Source organism: Callorhinchus milii, unplaced genomic scaffold (assembly GCF_018977255.1).
Source record: "Callorhinchus milii isolate IMCB2004 unplaced genomic scaffold, IMCB_Cmil_1.0 Scaffold1, whole genome shotgun sequence".
Taxonomy (NCBI): Eukaryota; Metazoa; Chordata; class Chondrichthyes; order Chimaeriformes; family Callorhinchidae; genus Callorhinchus; species Callorhinchus milii.
The window spans coordinates 29,871,921-29,886,008 of NW_024704742.1; the positions used below are offsets into that span (position 1 = coordinate 29,871,921).

Here is a 14,088-nt window from a genome sequence, read left to right on the forward strand (position 1 = left end):
GGTGGTGGGGGGGGGCAGAAGTCTTTGAGTGACCAAATGTTCAAAAGTGTGGTACGGCATTTTGTTTACTGAGACAGTTTCCAAGTCATTAACTGTACACTTTATCCTTTAACAATATCCGGTACTCTACACCCCAGTCACAGGGATCTGCCAGATCAGATGTCAAGTAAAGGTAGCAGCTCCTCTTTCAGATCAAACTAACCATCCACTGGGCTGAAAGCCCAGAGGCAGAGGATCTTGAGCGAGGCATTTTTCCCTTGTGTTTTTCAGCTGTGTTATATAAATAATGGCGTGTGAATAGACTATTTTAAGAAGAGAAATGGATCAGGCTGAGAGTCAGGAAGAGGACAGCACGTTCACCACTATTTCTCTGGCTGACGATCCAGGTAAAGTCTGGTTAATGAGTAACGTGTGAATCAGAAGTGCAGGAGCAATATATCTGCCGTCTCTGTTTCCCCCCCTCCTGATCCTTCTGGTTAATAGACGCGAACAAGCTTTAAAATGTTGTCGAGGCTTTCTTTCAAAGCACTTGGTTGCCTTTGAGCTTTGCTTGCTCTGTAGATTTGGGAGTACGAATTTCAAAGAGTGGCTGGAGCCTGCGCTTGCCTTATAGAAGTAGTGAAAGTAAAAGCAAATGATTGTATTCTCTTGCCTTATAAACGTGTTGTTTAGAAGATATTCCAAGATGCTGCCCTGCTTGAAGGGTGCTCTATGAATGCAAGTTGTTGTTATTATTGTTATCTCAAATGCAAGGATTATTATTGTTAGAATTCATAAGATGACCTTCTTGTTGGGATACCTGAGCAGCTGCCTAGCGAATTCATGCCCATTATTGCCTAACGGTGTCTAGTCTCTGCTCAGATAAAGCGTGTGCTAGCACGAACACGCCAGGTTTCATTGTCGGGAAGAAGCAGTTTGCTGACCTGAGCAAAGTGGCGTTGTTTTTCCCTCTATGAAAAAAAGAATCACAAGAGAACAGTGCAATGTCTAAATGAGAAGATAAAGGCCCAGGTGTATAGTAAGTTTAGTCTGTAAGGTTAACATGACGAGGCACCTTCTTCACAAGGTCACAAGAGAAGGCCCTTCAGCCCAAACAATCTCATTTTCCAGAATATCAACTCTAGCCGTGTCCTGCATGAATCCAGCATCATGGTCTCTACCACCTCCTCCCCACACCCCCAGCCACCCCTCAAAACACGTTTCAGTCGTAAATTAATGAAATGAGTCCTGTTGCTTCAGAGTGCTGACATTGCTAAAGTTGCCCTTCACAGGACTGAACATGTGTCCTCTTGTCCTGCTGCCTTGGGAGTATCTTAAAGTTTAGTTCTGGGTTTACTTATTCAATCCCATTTATAGCGTCTCATTATTAGAAAGGCACGTTTGTTAAACTCTGCCTGTTCGGTTGGACATTAAAGATCCCATGGGCACGATTCGAAAGGACAAGTCAGTATCTCCTGGTGTCTTGACTGACAATCCCCCAAATAAAACTGGTTAGTTGTGGAGTCCCATAGGATAGTGGTTAGCATGCTTGCCTCGCAAGCGAGAGGACCCAGGTTTGATTCCGGGGTGGGGGGGAGGTTAAACCTAAGGCAAGTTTGCTAATTCCACACACCTCTGTTTACCTAACAGTAAGTAGGAACCCAGTTGATAGTCGATTGGTGGATTGCTTTCCAGGGGTAATAATTCCTCAAAATAAAACTGTTTGTGGGATACTGCTATTTGCAATTGGCTGCCGCATTTCTGCCACAAAATATACAGTCAATTTACTTTACAATATATTGTGTGAAGCGCTTTGAGACGTCTCAGCAAATTGATAAGACGCGACATCAACGTCAAACACAAGTATTATTATTATTGTATTAGTCAGTTGATGGCTACTTGTGGGGCATTGCTGTGTGCAAGCTGACTGCTGCATTCGCCTACAAAAAACAGTAACAATTACTGTCACTACCTGTCACAGTAATTACTTAGACACAATATGGTGTGTATGGATTGCAAGTTCTTTGTTTTCAAAACCTTGACTCAGAGACATCCATTGCCTTTGTCTATATACAGCTGCCACGTGCAGTTGGACAAGGTTAGGAGTGATAATTATGAGAAGCAAAGGCGCAGCAGTTTGCAAATCCATTTTATCTTATTTGAGATGTGTTTGGCTTTTTAAAATGACTAACCATTGAAAGGCTTATTTTTAAATGTATTTTAAACTCACCTCCCCTAGTCTTGGAAATTCAAAGTAGGTCAATCAGCATCTAAGAGAGAATGAGAAATACAATACAATTTACATTTATGCAGCATCTTGTATGTCGGGAGGATGTTTCTTCAACCTTCCTCTTCGACTGTGCTGTTGGTCATCTTCCCATAACCATCCCCTTTCCCCACACCCTCAACACCTCTTGACTCCAGGCCGTAGCTGGGGTGCAAACCATTCACTGGGCAAATCCAGCGCCCTGGAATGTCTTCCTGACATGAAAGGCACTATATAAATGTAATTTGTTGTTATTGTTGTCTCTAAGTGCATCATAGTGTTGTCTGGGAATCCAAGCTGAGAGGTGGGAGCTGAAGAGGGTGAGGAGGAAAAAGATGACTGAATAATAAAAATAGAAAATAAATCAAGATTTTGGTTATTAACCCTCCATCAGAACTGAACCAATGCAATGGGCAGCCCCAATAAGTGATAAGCAATAAAATCTCTCCCACCCCCCTGCACAAATGTAGAGAGATCCCGCTTCCCCTTTCAGTTCTGATTAAAAATGCCACCTCAGTAAGTTAAACCCCATCCCCGCCACCATTTGTTTTCATTTTTGGCTGCTGTGGATCTCTGGAATTTCTGTTTTTATTTCATACTTGATTGGTTAATAATATAGTAATCTTTAATTTGATATAGCACCTGATCACGTCGTTGAGACGTCTTAAAGCGCTTACTGCAAAGTGGAGGGACTGTATATTTTGCGGGCGAAACGACAAATGATTTCTTTGTGATCTATTGCGATGGTGTGCGAAAAAAATAAACTTTTTTTTAAAAAAAAGCTAACGCGGTTGGCATTTGCTCTGCGCGATTGGCTGTCGCGTTTCTCCCACGTGGTGCACCTTACGGCACAGTCCGCGAAGCTCTTTGAGACGTCTCGAACGACGTGATAAGGGGCTATATTAAATTGCAGGGATTATTATTATTATTTTTATAGCTGAATACTGAACCGGTGCTCAGGCATAGATTGGGAATGGACACACACAGACACACATTGCCTCTGTGTCTGGTTTTCCTCTTCTCCTTCCCAGTGGCTGTGTCTCTCTCTCCCCCCTGGTGGCTGCTCTGTGTTCATGTCAAGTCAGTTCCTGAAATATTTTGCTTCCTCGATCTGCATCGATTGGACATTTCCTCCCCCCCACCCCCCCAACCCCCCCCACCCACCCCACACAACCTCGCCACAGAGACAACCAACAGCTTCAGGCAGGGAAGGGAGTGATCCAGGTATGTTGGGGTAGATGGTGATCTAAGGTAAGTCACAGCCCTGTGCAGAGGCTGGAGAGCAGCTGAGAGATCAGCAACACTGGGTGTTGACTAGTTCCTTTGCACCCTCCTCACACAGCAAATGGTTAGGCCCTACACAGAGAGAGAGAGAGAGAGAGAGAGAGGGGGGGAGAGAGTGGGGGGAGGGGGCAGATCCCCAGGAAGGGGAGGACACAGATTTAGTAGATGCAAGATCCCCCCCCAGAGAGAGAGAGAGAGAGAGAGATTGCAGGGTCTGCACAATGACATTGCTGTGTGTGAACATGGAGCCCCTGTTGTTGCAATGCACTGGGTTTACAGTGTAGCTGTGTATCCCCATTAGATCAGCACTGCATACATGGTATGTCTGGGCTGCACTGGAGCAAGATGATGTTGTGCTGACCTGACCATACCAAAACATCTCATTTCAAAACCAAACATGACCTTGTCTCTGATTCGACGATTTATTTTTTTTCATTCAAAAATATAGGGATTCCCCATTTACTTACTTCTTTTTTTATTTTTTTAAATTTTTTTTTACTTTTGCTTTTGGTTCGACTGTTGTTCGTGGGTTCAGTTCGACTTGGGTTCAGTTCGGTGCTTTAAAGGCAGGAGGATTCCTAGATTGGTGTTTGATCGCATTTCGGGCTATTTTGATAAGCCGAATGAAATCAAATATTTTATAGCCTCAGGCGCTCACTGTGCGTGGTTGCACACTCCGCCTTGCATAGCCAGTCCCGAACCTTGTTTGACCCTCAACTAGCCTTTCTACCCCACATCTGTGCCGTGACACGCTCTGCCTTCCCCCACCTCCACAACGTCGCCCGGCTCTGCCACTGTCTCACACCACAGGCCTCTGAAACCCTCATACAGACATTCATAACATCGAGGCTTAACTATGCAAACTCCCTGCTTGTCGGCCTCTCCATTTCCTCCCTCCACAGGCTGCAGATCATCCAGAACTCTGCAGCCCGTGTCCTCTCTCGCACCAGGCTCCGTGACCCTATCATCCCCACAATAATAATAATAAATAATATTTATGATATGATAATCCTTACATTTGATACAGCGTATATTTGTTGGCGAAACACGGCAGCCAATTGTGCACAGCAGTGTCCCACAAATAGTTGTAGATTGAAAATGATCAATTTATTATTGTTTTGGTTTTTTGGAGGGATTATTATCAGGCGTGTGGAGTAAGGAAACTTACCCAAGGTGTCGCCCTGCCTGGAATTGAACCCAGGTGTCTCGCTTGCAAGGCGAGTGCTTTAACCACTGAGCTACAGGACTCCATCCTCGCCCAACTCCACTGGCTTCCCATCACACAGAGGATACAATTCAACATCCTGGTCCTCACCTTCAAAGACCTCCATGATCTTGTTAACCCCTACCTCTGGACTTCCGAACCCCCTACCATCCTGCTCGCTCCCTCCGCTCAGCGGGCTCTGCCTGCTTCACATCCCCCGCCTTGCTCGCCCTACTATTGGCGGGCGGGCCTTCTGCCACTCTGCCCCCACCCTCTGGAACTCCATCTCGCAGTCCCTTACCTCCTTCAAGACCCATCTCAAGACCTACTCTTCGACCATGCTTTCGATTACACTGCTTCCCCCCACTGCCCTCCACCCTCCCCGATCCAAACCCCCAGCTCGAGTCCGAAACTCTGTCCAGCACCTTGAGACGTCCTCTGGACATGAAAGGCTCTATACAAATGTAATTTTGTTGTTGTTGTTGTTATTGTTGTTATAGGCACAAGTGCAGTTATACCAGTGCTCTCTTCCTCCTGAAATCATTAAGGAAATCCTGAGGTGGTTTGATCTATAGGATTTTCTGTGTCTAATCATACGAGGATCTCTTCTGTGGCCCCCCATGTGAATTTCGCGTCCCTATCCAGTGCTGAGCTTGAATTATGTACTATATATAGCTGTGCCTATGCTGTGATGTGTTCCATGTCATCCTTGCAGCCATCAAAGCAGTTTTATGGAAATGAGCTTTTTTTGGATGGTCTTACCACTAATGACAAACATCAATTGGTGTGGAATCACAGCATAAACCATCAGCAGGTACAAGAGGTTTTTGCAAGTTAATAATAGTATTACTACTGATAATAATAATAACCATTGCCTTTAGCATCTTGAAATGCTTTTTTTGTAAATTGTTGTGATTGTGTGTTTTGTTAGGCAAATACAGTTGCCAATTTGCACACAACAATGTCCCAGAAGCAGTCATGAAGTGAATGAGCAACATTATCAGGAGGATTATTGGACAGGACACCGGGGAAAACTCTGATCTCTTTTCAAATAGTGCCATGGTATATTTAACAACAACAACAACAACTTGGATTTATACAGCGCCCTCCACGCCGGACGGTGTCTCAGAGCGCTTCCAATAATGAAGCATGCCCCCAGCACTGCACTAATCTTGTTGACAGGGAGCTATATAAACTTAGAACTAATTCAGGACCATTTTGTGTTTACAAATTTAAGATCACGCAGAATCGTAGAACATTCTTCAATTCAGTCTTTATTTTGGAGCCAGTTTTCCACAGTTCTTAAAAACAACCGGCTTCTAAATTAAGAGTCAATTGAAGGATCTTAAGACAAAATTCTCTTAAATGTTGAAATTTGAGCCAAGATGTCCACACATGTATACATACTTTCCAGGAAATGTCACTTGATACTGATCAGGAGCAGTAATCTTACTTAAATTCTCTTTTCTAACCCAGTTTTACTGGGGTGCTAAGGAAAATTGCAATGTTACTGGCTGAGTTTAGCTAACCCAGCACAGAGAAGGAATGAACATTTACCAGCTGAGCCTTTGCGGGAATTGACACAAACTATCACTAAATATTCTTTTGGGATACAAAGACCTTAATCATATTGTTTCTCTCCAATGTAGCAGATTCTAGACCAAGGATCTTCAATTCAGAACTAGAAAGTGACCAGTTCAATATGAATGCAGATATGGAAGGTATAGTATAAAGTACCAGGTCTGTTGTTTCTTTCAGAATGCCTAAAATCTCTACTTGTACCTTTCCCTTTTCCCAGTAAGGATTGCTGTCTAGGATCCATTACAGCAATTCATGATGATATACGGTGGGGGGCATCTGGCTGTAGCCAGCATTTCTAAACATAAAATAGAGGCCACAGAAGCGATTGAGAAACAATTAGTTGTTTTTTTATATAACATATTCATTGCAGGATTCAGTAAAATTCATAGAATCTACAGCATCCAAATAGGCCATTCAGCTCAACTGGTCTGAGCTGGTGTTTATATTCTGCACCCATTCTAATTCACTCCCTTCCCCCAGCCTCCCCCCATATCCTTCTATTCCCATCTCCTTTCTGTATGCATTGAGTTGCCTCTTAAATGCGTTGATGCTTTCTGCTTCAATTACAGCTTCTAATAATAATAATAATAATAATAATCCTTGCATTTGATATAGCGCTTTTCACGTCGGGAGGACGTCCCAAAGCGCTTCACAGAACATACTGCAAAGTGAATTGACTGTATATTTGTGGGCGAACGCGGCAGCCAATTGCGCACAGCAATGTCCCACAAACAGTCGTAGATTGAAAATGACCAATTAATTATTGTTTTTGGTTTTTTTTTGAAGGGATTATTATTAGGCGTGTGGAGTAAGGAAACTTGCCCAAGGTTTCGCCCTCTGCCTGGAATTGAACTCAGGTCTCTCACTTGCAAAGCGAGTGCTCTGCAAGTGAGAGACCTGAGTTGAGTTCCACATCCTCACCACCTCCTATATAAGGAGATTCGCCATAAACACTCAGACACTCAATCCTTGGCATTCTGACAGAAATATTTGTGTCTCTTGCTGGGAAACAAGGGATGAAAGGACTTACACACAGGAAACAGTGAATACAAGACCTAGCAAACAAAGTAAAGTCATGAGTAAAGGATGGCCGGCCTTGAAGGAAGAGATATACCCAAGCCAGGGATACCGTAAAACCACATAACGATGTTTAATAACACCTAGAACTATGACTTGTTCCATATAAGGTCAAGACTGTACACTGCAATAATGTCGATTTATCTAATCAACCATTTAGAACAGAAAATGATGTGGGCAGCAGAACATTTTGTTTAATGGGTAAATATATATATTTTTAAAACTTTTATTTTTGTTTTCTGAAACTATAGTTAATTATTATTACAGTAAAAAAACACACAAAAAACAATTCCTAAATGGTGTAGAGAGGCTCTGTTTTGAGACGACAGTATGTATATAAATATATATACAGAACTCTCTAAATAAAAAGAAAGATTACAAGAATGGGAATAGGTTTCATGCTCAAAGTAAAAAGCAACACTCCCCCCCCCCCCCCCCCCCACCCATCCCCCACTTGCCCACACACGTACATGCATTTGTAATGCAGGTCAGAGAGAGGAGATCCTAAGATGTTTATATACCCAGAAGGAAGAAAGGAAATTAGCGCGGAAGATGTGTGAAGGCCGCAGCCCAAATGCTCCAGAGTCAGTAAGCAGAGAGGCTTTAGGGTCTCGAGTATGCAAACCACCACCCATTAAATTATAAGTTTTCAAATGTTTTAATCCATTACTGTCCAGTGTCTTGGGACGTGCTCCCGGCGTGAAAGGTTCTATACAAATATAATTTGTTTTTTCAAAATACTCTTTGTGTTTAATCATTCTTTTATAACTATGCTGCGCATTCTAATTCTAGTTTAACAATTCAATTTAATTATTAATGTACCCTGTAAGGATGGTGAGTTAGGGAGGAAAGTCGCAATGAATGTAAGCTCTAACTCCAATATAATTCTCATTTTTAAACAGCAGCTCTCCTATAATGAGTTAAATCCCTGAGTCTGTGCATTCATTCACTGATTTTGATTTGAAAATATTGTGTAATTTTTCTGTCACTTTACAGCAACCGACCCTGAGAACCAAGTAGAATTAGAAGAGAAGACACGGCTGATTAATCAGGTTCTGGAGCTTCAACACACTTTAGAAGGTAACTGAACTTCTTCAAATGCTGTGGTGTGCGCCCACTGTGCATGTTAAAGAAGATCAATCAACCCTAGAGTGAATGTTGAGATATCTCTATGCGTGCGGCCAGTGGTAGAATGGAATGGACTATGGTTGGGAATCGCTGCAGCCTGTCTTATTTGGTAGCACTCTTGCCTCTAGGTAGAGGACGTCAAGCAAATAGCCTAGGCTGACCAATGCAGGGTTGGGGAATGCTGCATTGTCAGAGGTGTCATGCCTTTGGGTAAGACATTAAATTGAGGTACCATCTGACTGTTCAGGTGGATGTTAAAGATCCCATGGTAGTATGAAAAAAGAGAAGGGAGTTTCTCCCAGTCTGTTGGCCAACAATCCTCTGGATAAAATTGGTTATTTACTTCATGGTGCATTGATGTGTACAAATTGGGTGCTGCATTTGCCCACAGATGCAGTCACTGCACTTTACAGAAACAATGGTCAAAATGAGAATTGCCAATTGCAGAGAGCCTTACAATTTGTTCGTGTCAAACCAATGGCCGAGGGAGGTGGTACATTAACTGTGGTCTAACTGAGAACTGAGTATATTTGAGTGAAATTTGGGACTTACAAACTTGTCCATTCTCATTGGAGTCGAAATCTTTAACTCTGGTAGATCAGAGAGCTTTTCAATTGGAACATATCCTGAAGATTACTGATCTAATCATAGTGAAATGTGAGCCACTTTGTGCACAGCAATGTCCCAGAAACAGCCAGGTGGTAAATGACTGGAGGATTGTTGGTCAGGATACCAGGAGAAACTCCCTTCTCCTTTCAAACAGTGTTGTTTGATGTTTTATGTCTGTCTGAATAGTCAGACAGGACAACAACCAAATTACATTTATATAGCACCTTTCACGCCGGAAGGATGTCCCAAGGTGATGGAAGGAGGCAAGGGAGGGGGCGAGGTGGTGGGACTGTGGGATGGAGTTCCAGAGAGCAGAAAAGCTGAAGGCCCGACCCCCAAAGGTTGGGTGGGCAGGTCGTGGACAAGAACCAGGTCCTTAACTTAATGACAACCTAATGACCCAGAAGTGCTAACTGACGACCATTTTCATAGTTATAATGCGGGGATCTGATTTTATGGACCTAAGTGCCCCGTTATAATGGTGTGAAACTGTTTTGAAACTTCGTGTGATGCACAATGACCACACACCTCAGCATTTTCTCCTTGGTCCCCCAGACCTGTCTGCACGAGTGGACGCAGTTAAAGAAGAAAACCTGAAACTGAAGTCTGAAAATCAAGTCCTTGGACAATACATAGAAAATCTCATGTCAGCCTCTAGTGTTTTCCAGACAACAGAGACAAAAAGCAAAAGAAAGTAAGGGCTGGTTTGATTCAAAAGCGATCAGATAGTGCTGTAAATATCCTGTCTTTGTTTCTAGAATGCCGCAATCTATTTAGTTTATTAGTACTGAATGTTAGTGTAACATCAATGACCTGGAATGTGTGTTTGTGTGTGCGATTTTTTTTTAAAGTTGCTCTATCTAATTTATCTAATAAATCAATCCTTCACCCCTAAAAATACTTTTTTCAAAAAACATTGATGTACATAGGAATCCTCCTCAATAACATGTTTATGCCAGAATAATATGTCCTAGTAATATCTGTTAGGCCAATTTGGACGACAGTTTTTGAAATTGATACCAGGATTATTGTGATTGTTACAACATACTCTTAGGATTTTAATGACTGCCTTGTGTGTTTCTGAAAGGGATTCTGCAACTTTAATACTGCTTCCAGGATTTCAGTCCATTCTGTGTGTTGCTGATAGCTTAGTTCTGATTTTCAGGCACCCAGTATAGTTTAGGTTAAGTTTAAGTGCAATATGACATTGTTGTTAGTTATTGATAGTAGGAAATTGATGTTCTTAACTTTGTAAATCTGGTTGGCAAATTGGTACCCTGTGGCCTTTATGTGTGTACAGTGATACTGTGTTCATAATCCTACACTTTCCCATATGCATTTGTCATAATAAAACAATAGCTTTGTTTTGTAAGATACAGTGTCTACTTGGATTCAAACTAAATGTGTGACTTTTTTCGCCCAAAATATGGTTGGAGACATGGAATGGGGTGAGGGGGTGAGTAGTTTCTGAAGTGGATGGGCAATTAGATACAGGATGCAGAGGGTAGTTGTACATGGAGCTGTGGTGGCATGAATTAAGGGGACTTATGGGGAAACACGGGGACCTTATTCAGAGGGAACTGTGTAGATTGGAAGGGCGGGCTGGCCAGTGCCAGATGTCTTTTAATGAGAACAAATGCAATGTAATGAGCCTGGGGAAGGGGAATAAGCAATGGGAATGTTAAACTAAACAGTAATAGATTACAGGACACAACACATCAGTGGGATCAGGAGGTGCTGGGGGATAGCACACTGAATCAATGTGCGGCAGCAATAAAGAAAGTAAACAAGATCAGTTTCTGGTCCTGCACATTTCTGTAAAGGATGGGATATTGCTCTGTGTCCTACATGAGTGCTCCTATCTAGCCAGCCACCAGTCAGTTCTTCAGGTTTACTGGATATTCACTTCCTTTAAGGGGAAATGCAGTATCCTATGGGAACACAATTGAGAGCAGGAGCTGCTCACGTGGGGGCAAAGTGAGACTCCATGTTATAGTGTGTTAGAACATTTCTGGTGAGGAGGGGGATGCAAGCCATTTGTAAAGAAAGTTGCAACATGAAATATTCTGCGTGGTAAAGGTCAATTTCTCCAGCATTATTATTTTTCACCTTGATGAACGCAAGTTACCTGAAAGGTTCACATCCATCTAAATGGTGTGAATTAAAATAAATTGAGATCCTGTACAATATAACAATGGTTCTCTTGGGTACAATGCTGTATATTACCAGGGTTCATAAGTATTGATATAGGATGTTGCTCTGGGGAGAAGCACAATGATTTATGGATATCCTGTGAATCCCCATGAGTGATTGAACACAGCCTGCATAATGGTCAAACCTGCTATTAATAGTTTATCCATCAATCAATAATAAGTGGCATTAGTTCAGTTCTTGGTTTTTAATAATAAAGAACAAGTACTGTATGCAGTTCATTAAATTTCACAACTGCTTATCCCAAAAAGAGACAACCTGATCAACCATGATCTGTACAGTAATAAGACTGCACTTTCATCAATTTTCATTTGCAACTTTAAAGGGGTCCGTAGTGCAAGATTGTGGTATGCTTTCCACATGAGCTAAAAGCAGCTTAATTTGGTTTCATTCTTTTCCCTCTCCACTTTCTCCCCTTTCCTGAAGCATTTGACCCATGATTCCTTCTACAAGGGTAGGTTCTAGGGTTATTTTCTGGTGTCCTAGCTAAGTAGCTATTACACATGTGTGACTCGTGACAGTAAATGTTGGCAGGCTATTCAATTGCAAGGGGCTGAGGGGACTCACAACCAAATCTGATCCTCTTCTCATCCAAAGTCCCTGTTAATGCACCTTTCAGAAGAAGCCACTGGATGGCGATCGGGAGCAGGAAGAACACTGAAACCTCCCTAACCCACTTATTAAGGCAAATCCCTTCACTTCACAGGGTCTACTGTAAAGTGGAGTCACTGTGTATTGTTTGGTTGAATTCAGCAGCCAATTTGCACTCAGCAATGTCCCACAAACAGTCATGAAATGAATGACCAGTTTTGTCTGGGGGATTGTTGCCCAGGAAACTGGGAGAAACTCCCTGCTCTTTTTGAATAGCGCTATGGGATCTTTAACCTCCGCCTGATCAAAACAAACAAATCCCTTATTGATTTAATGTCTCATCTGAAGGATGGAACTTCCAAAAACTCATGCTCCCAAGTGTATGTGGAGTGTCAGTCAAGACTGTGAGCACAAAACCCTGACATAAAGTGTATTGTTTGTTTTTATTTTGGGCTCCCCTTGGCTTCATTGGAACATATGTTTCCTGTTGTATAGTATTTGTTTCCTGTTGTATTGTTTGGTAAGTACGGTACCTTTTGTAAGACATCATATTTGTACATAGTTATTTTTAAGCACTCTTGAGAAGTTACCCTGTGTGAGGGGCGCTATAAAAACACAAGTTATTGTGTACTAACCAAGAAGCAGTTGTATGTTAACAACAACTTACATTTACACAATGCCCTTCATGCATCCAGGAGCACTTTAAAAACTAAAGCACCCCAATTGTAGGCATGAGTGTTTGGCTTCCTCCTCTGCTTTTCTCCCCCTCCTCACCCCTGTGCTAAGCACCACTTCCTAGTCAAGCAGTCTTTCAGAGACCTGTTAACAGGCTGCTATCAGTTGTGGATTGATTTGCCAACCGGAGGCAAGTGAAAAGCAAACCAGCTCAAATTGCCTATCAATTTAACAATCTTGGCAGACAAATGCCTACAGTATTCCTACTGGTTGGAAAATGTAACGCATCAGTGTGAGTTTATAATGGGAAAGTTTACACCATCAGTGTCAATCAGTATTTCTGTTATAGCAGTGATCAGATATGTTCTCTGACAAGGTTGTTTTATCAGCAGACAATTGGAGAATCACCCCCTAGCTTGAGTTCACAAGAACAGGATGAAATTATGATCTGAGAAAGCAGCAAGCTATTTTGGTCTTTCTGTGATACAAAAGATTTCAAAGAAGACCAAATAAAATAGAATCTGACATGATGTTATTCCTAGCTTTTACACAGTGTGTGGGATGCACAACTCAATGGGATGGGTTTGAGTCCTGAAAGTTGTGTTGCAGACATTTTGCACTGTCATTTTTTGCAGACTCTAGTCCCTAACTGTACTATTCTGTGCATTTACTAGCTACTACTTTAGATTTGGAATTTCCTGAATTATTTCAATGAGAACTCGCTTGCTCTCTTTATTCTGATTTTTATATTAAAGACGAGACAGCATTATTCCAGGCTTTATTTAACTCTGCCTCTTTGGTTGGCCAGTTGAGGTCACTACCTTGCGATATATACACTTACCTTTTTGAGTAATTGACTGAAGTTATTTTTTACTAGCCTCTTTTCATTGACTCTATGTAATTTTCCCTAGTTCTGCTTTACTACAAATACTATTTGATTAGAAACGTATACTTATTTACTAAGCTGTGGATATTTTTATTTACCTTTCAGGACTTCTAAAGGCTCCAGGAAAGAAAAATGAGGAGTGTCACTTTTTAACTGGGACTTTTCTGTGTTTGTATCGCTCAGTAACTGCTATGCGTAGACAGAATAAACATAAAGTGGTTCCATGCTTTTACCATTTCTAAGAGCAGTAAATATCCTTTTTATTCAGTATCTCAAAGACTGAATGCTAAAACAATCTGATTACGCATACTGCCTCTTAATAGAAAGAGCTGTTCTAGAAACCTGATCTTGTTTACACTGAAACATATTTACAGTTTACAGACTAAATGTTTCAATTACCAAAATAAAATCAATCCTATGTAAAGACAACCTTTTGATAGAGGCTCTCAAATAAGGTTATTTTACCTTGAGAGAGAATTGTGAGTGAACATTTTTAAGAGTTTTAACATTAAAAAAGGGCTCTGCAAAAGAGATGCTGCATTTTTAACTGAATAATACAGTAAAACCCGCATAAGTTGGATCTGTATAAATTGTATA

The 14,088-nt window shown here is 41.7% G+C and overlaps 1 protein-coding gene across 3 annotated transcripts; it reads left to right on the forward strand.

Annotated features, from left to right (window-relative positions):
- The first annotated feature begins 97 nt into the window (after positions 1-97).
- On the forward strand, positions 98-14,088 carry LOC103181294 (short coiled-coil protein B). 3 transcript variants are annotated; one of them, XM_042341204.1, is made up of 6 exons: positions 98-172; positions 271-386; positions 6,383-6,454; positions 8,388-8,471; positions 9,684-9,822; positions 13,597-14,088. In XM_042341204.1, exons 2-6 carry the CDS (start codon positions 320-322, stop codon positions 13,625-13,627), a joined length of 393 nt encoding a protein of 130 aa, XP_042197138.1. In that variant the 5' UTR covers positions 98-172; positions 271-319; the 3' UTR covers positions 13,628-14,088. The 3 variants fall into 3 exon arrangements, with proteins under 3 accessions (XP_042197138.1, XP_042197132.1, XP_042197141.1); XM_042341198.1 differs by having other exon boundaries at positions 127-386; XM_042341207.1 differs by lacking the exon at positions 13,597-14,088 and having other exon boundaries at positions 129-386; positions 9,684-10,500.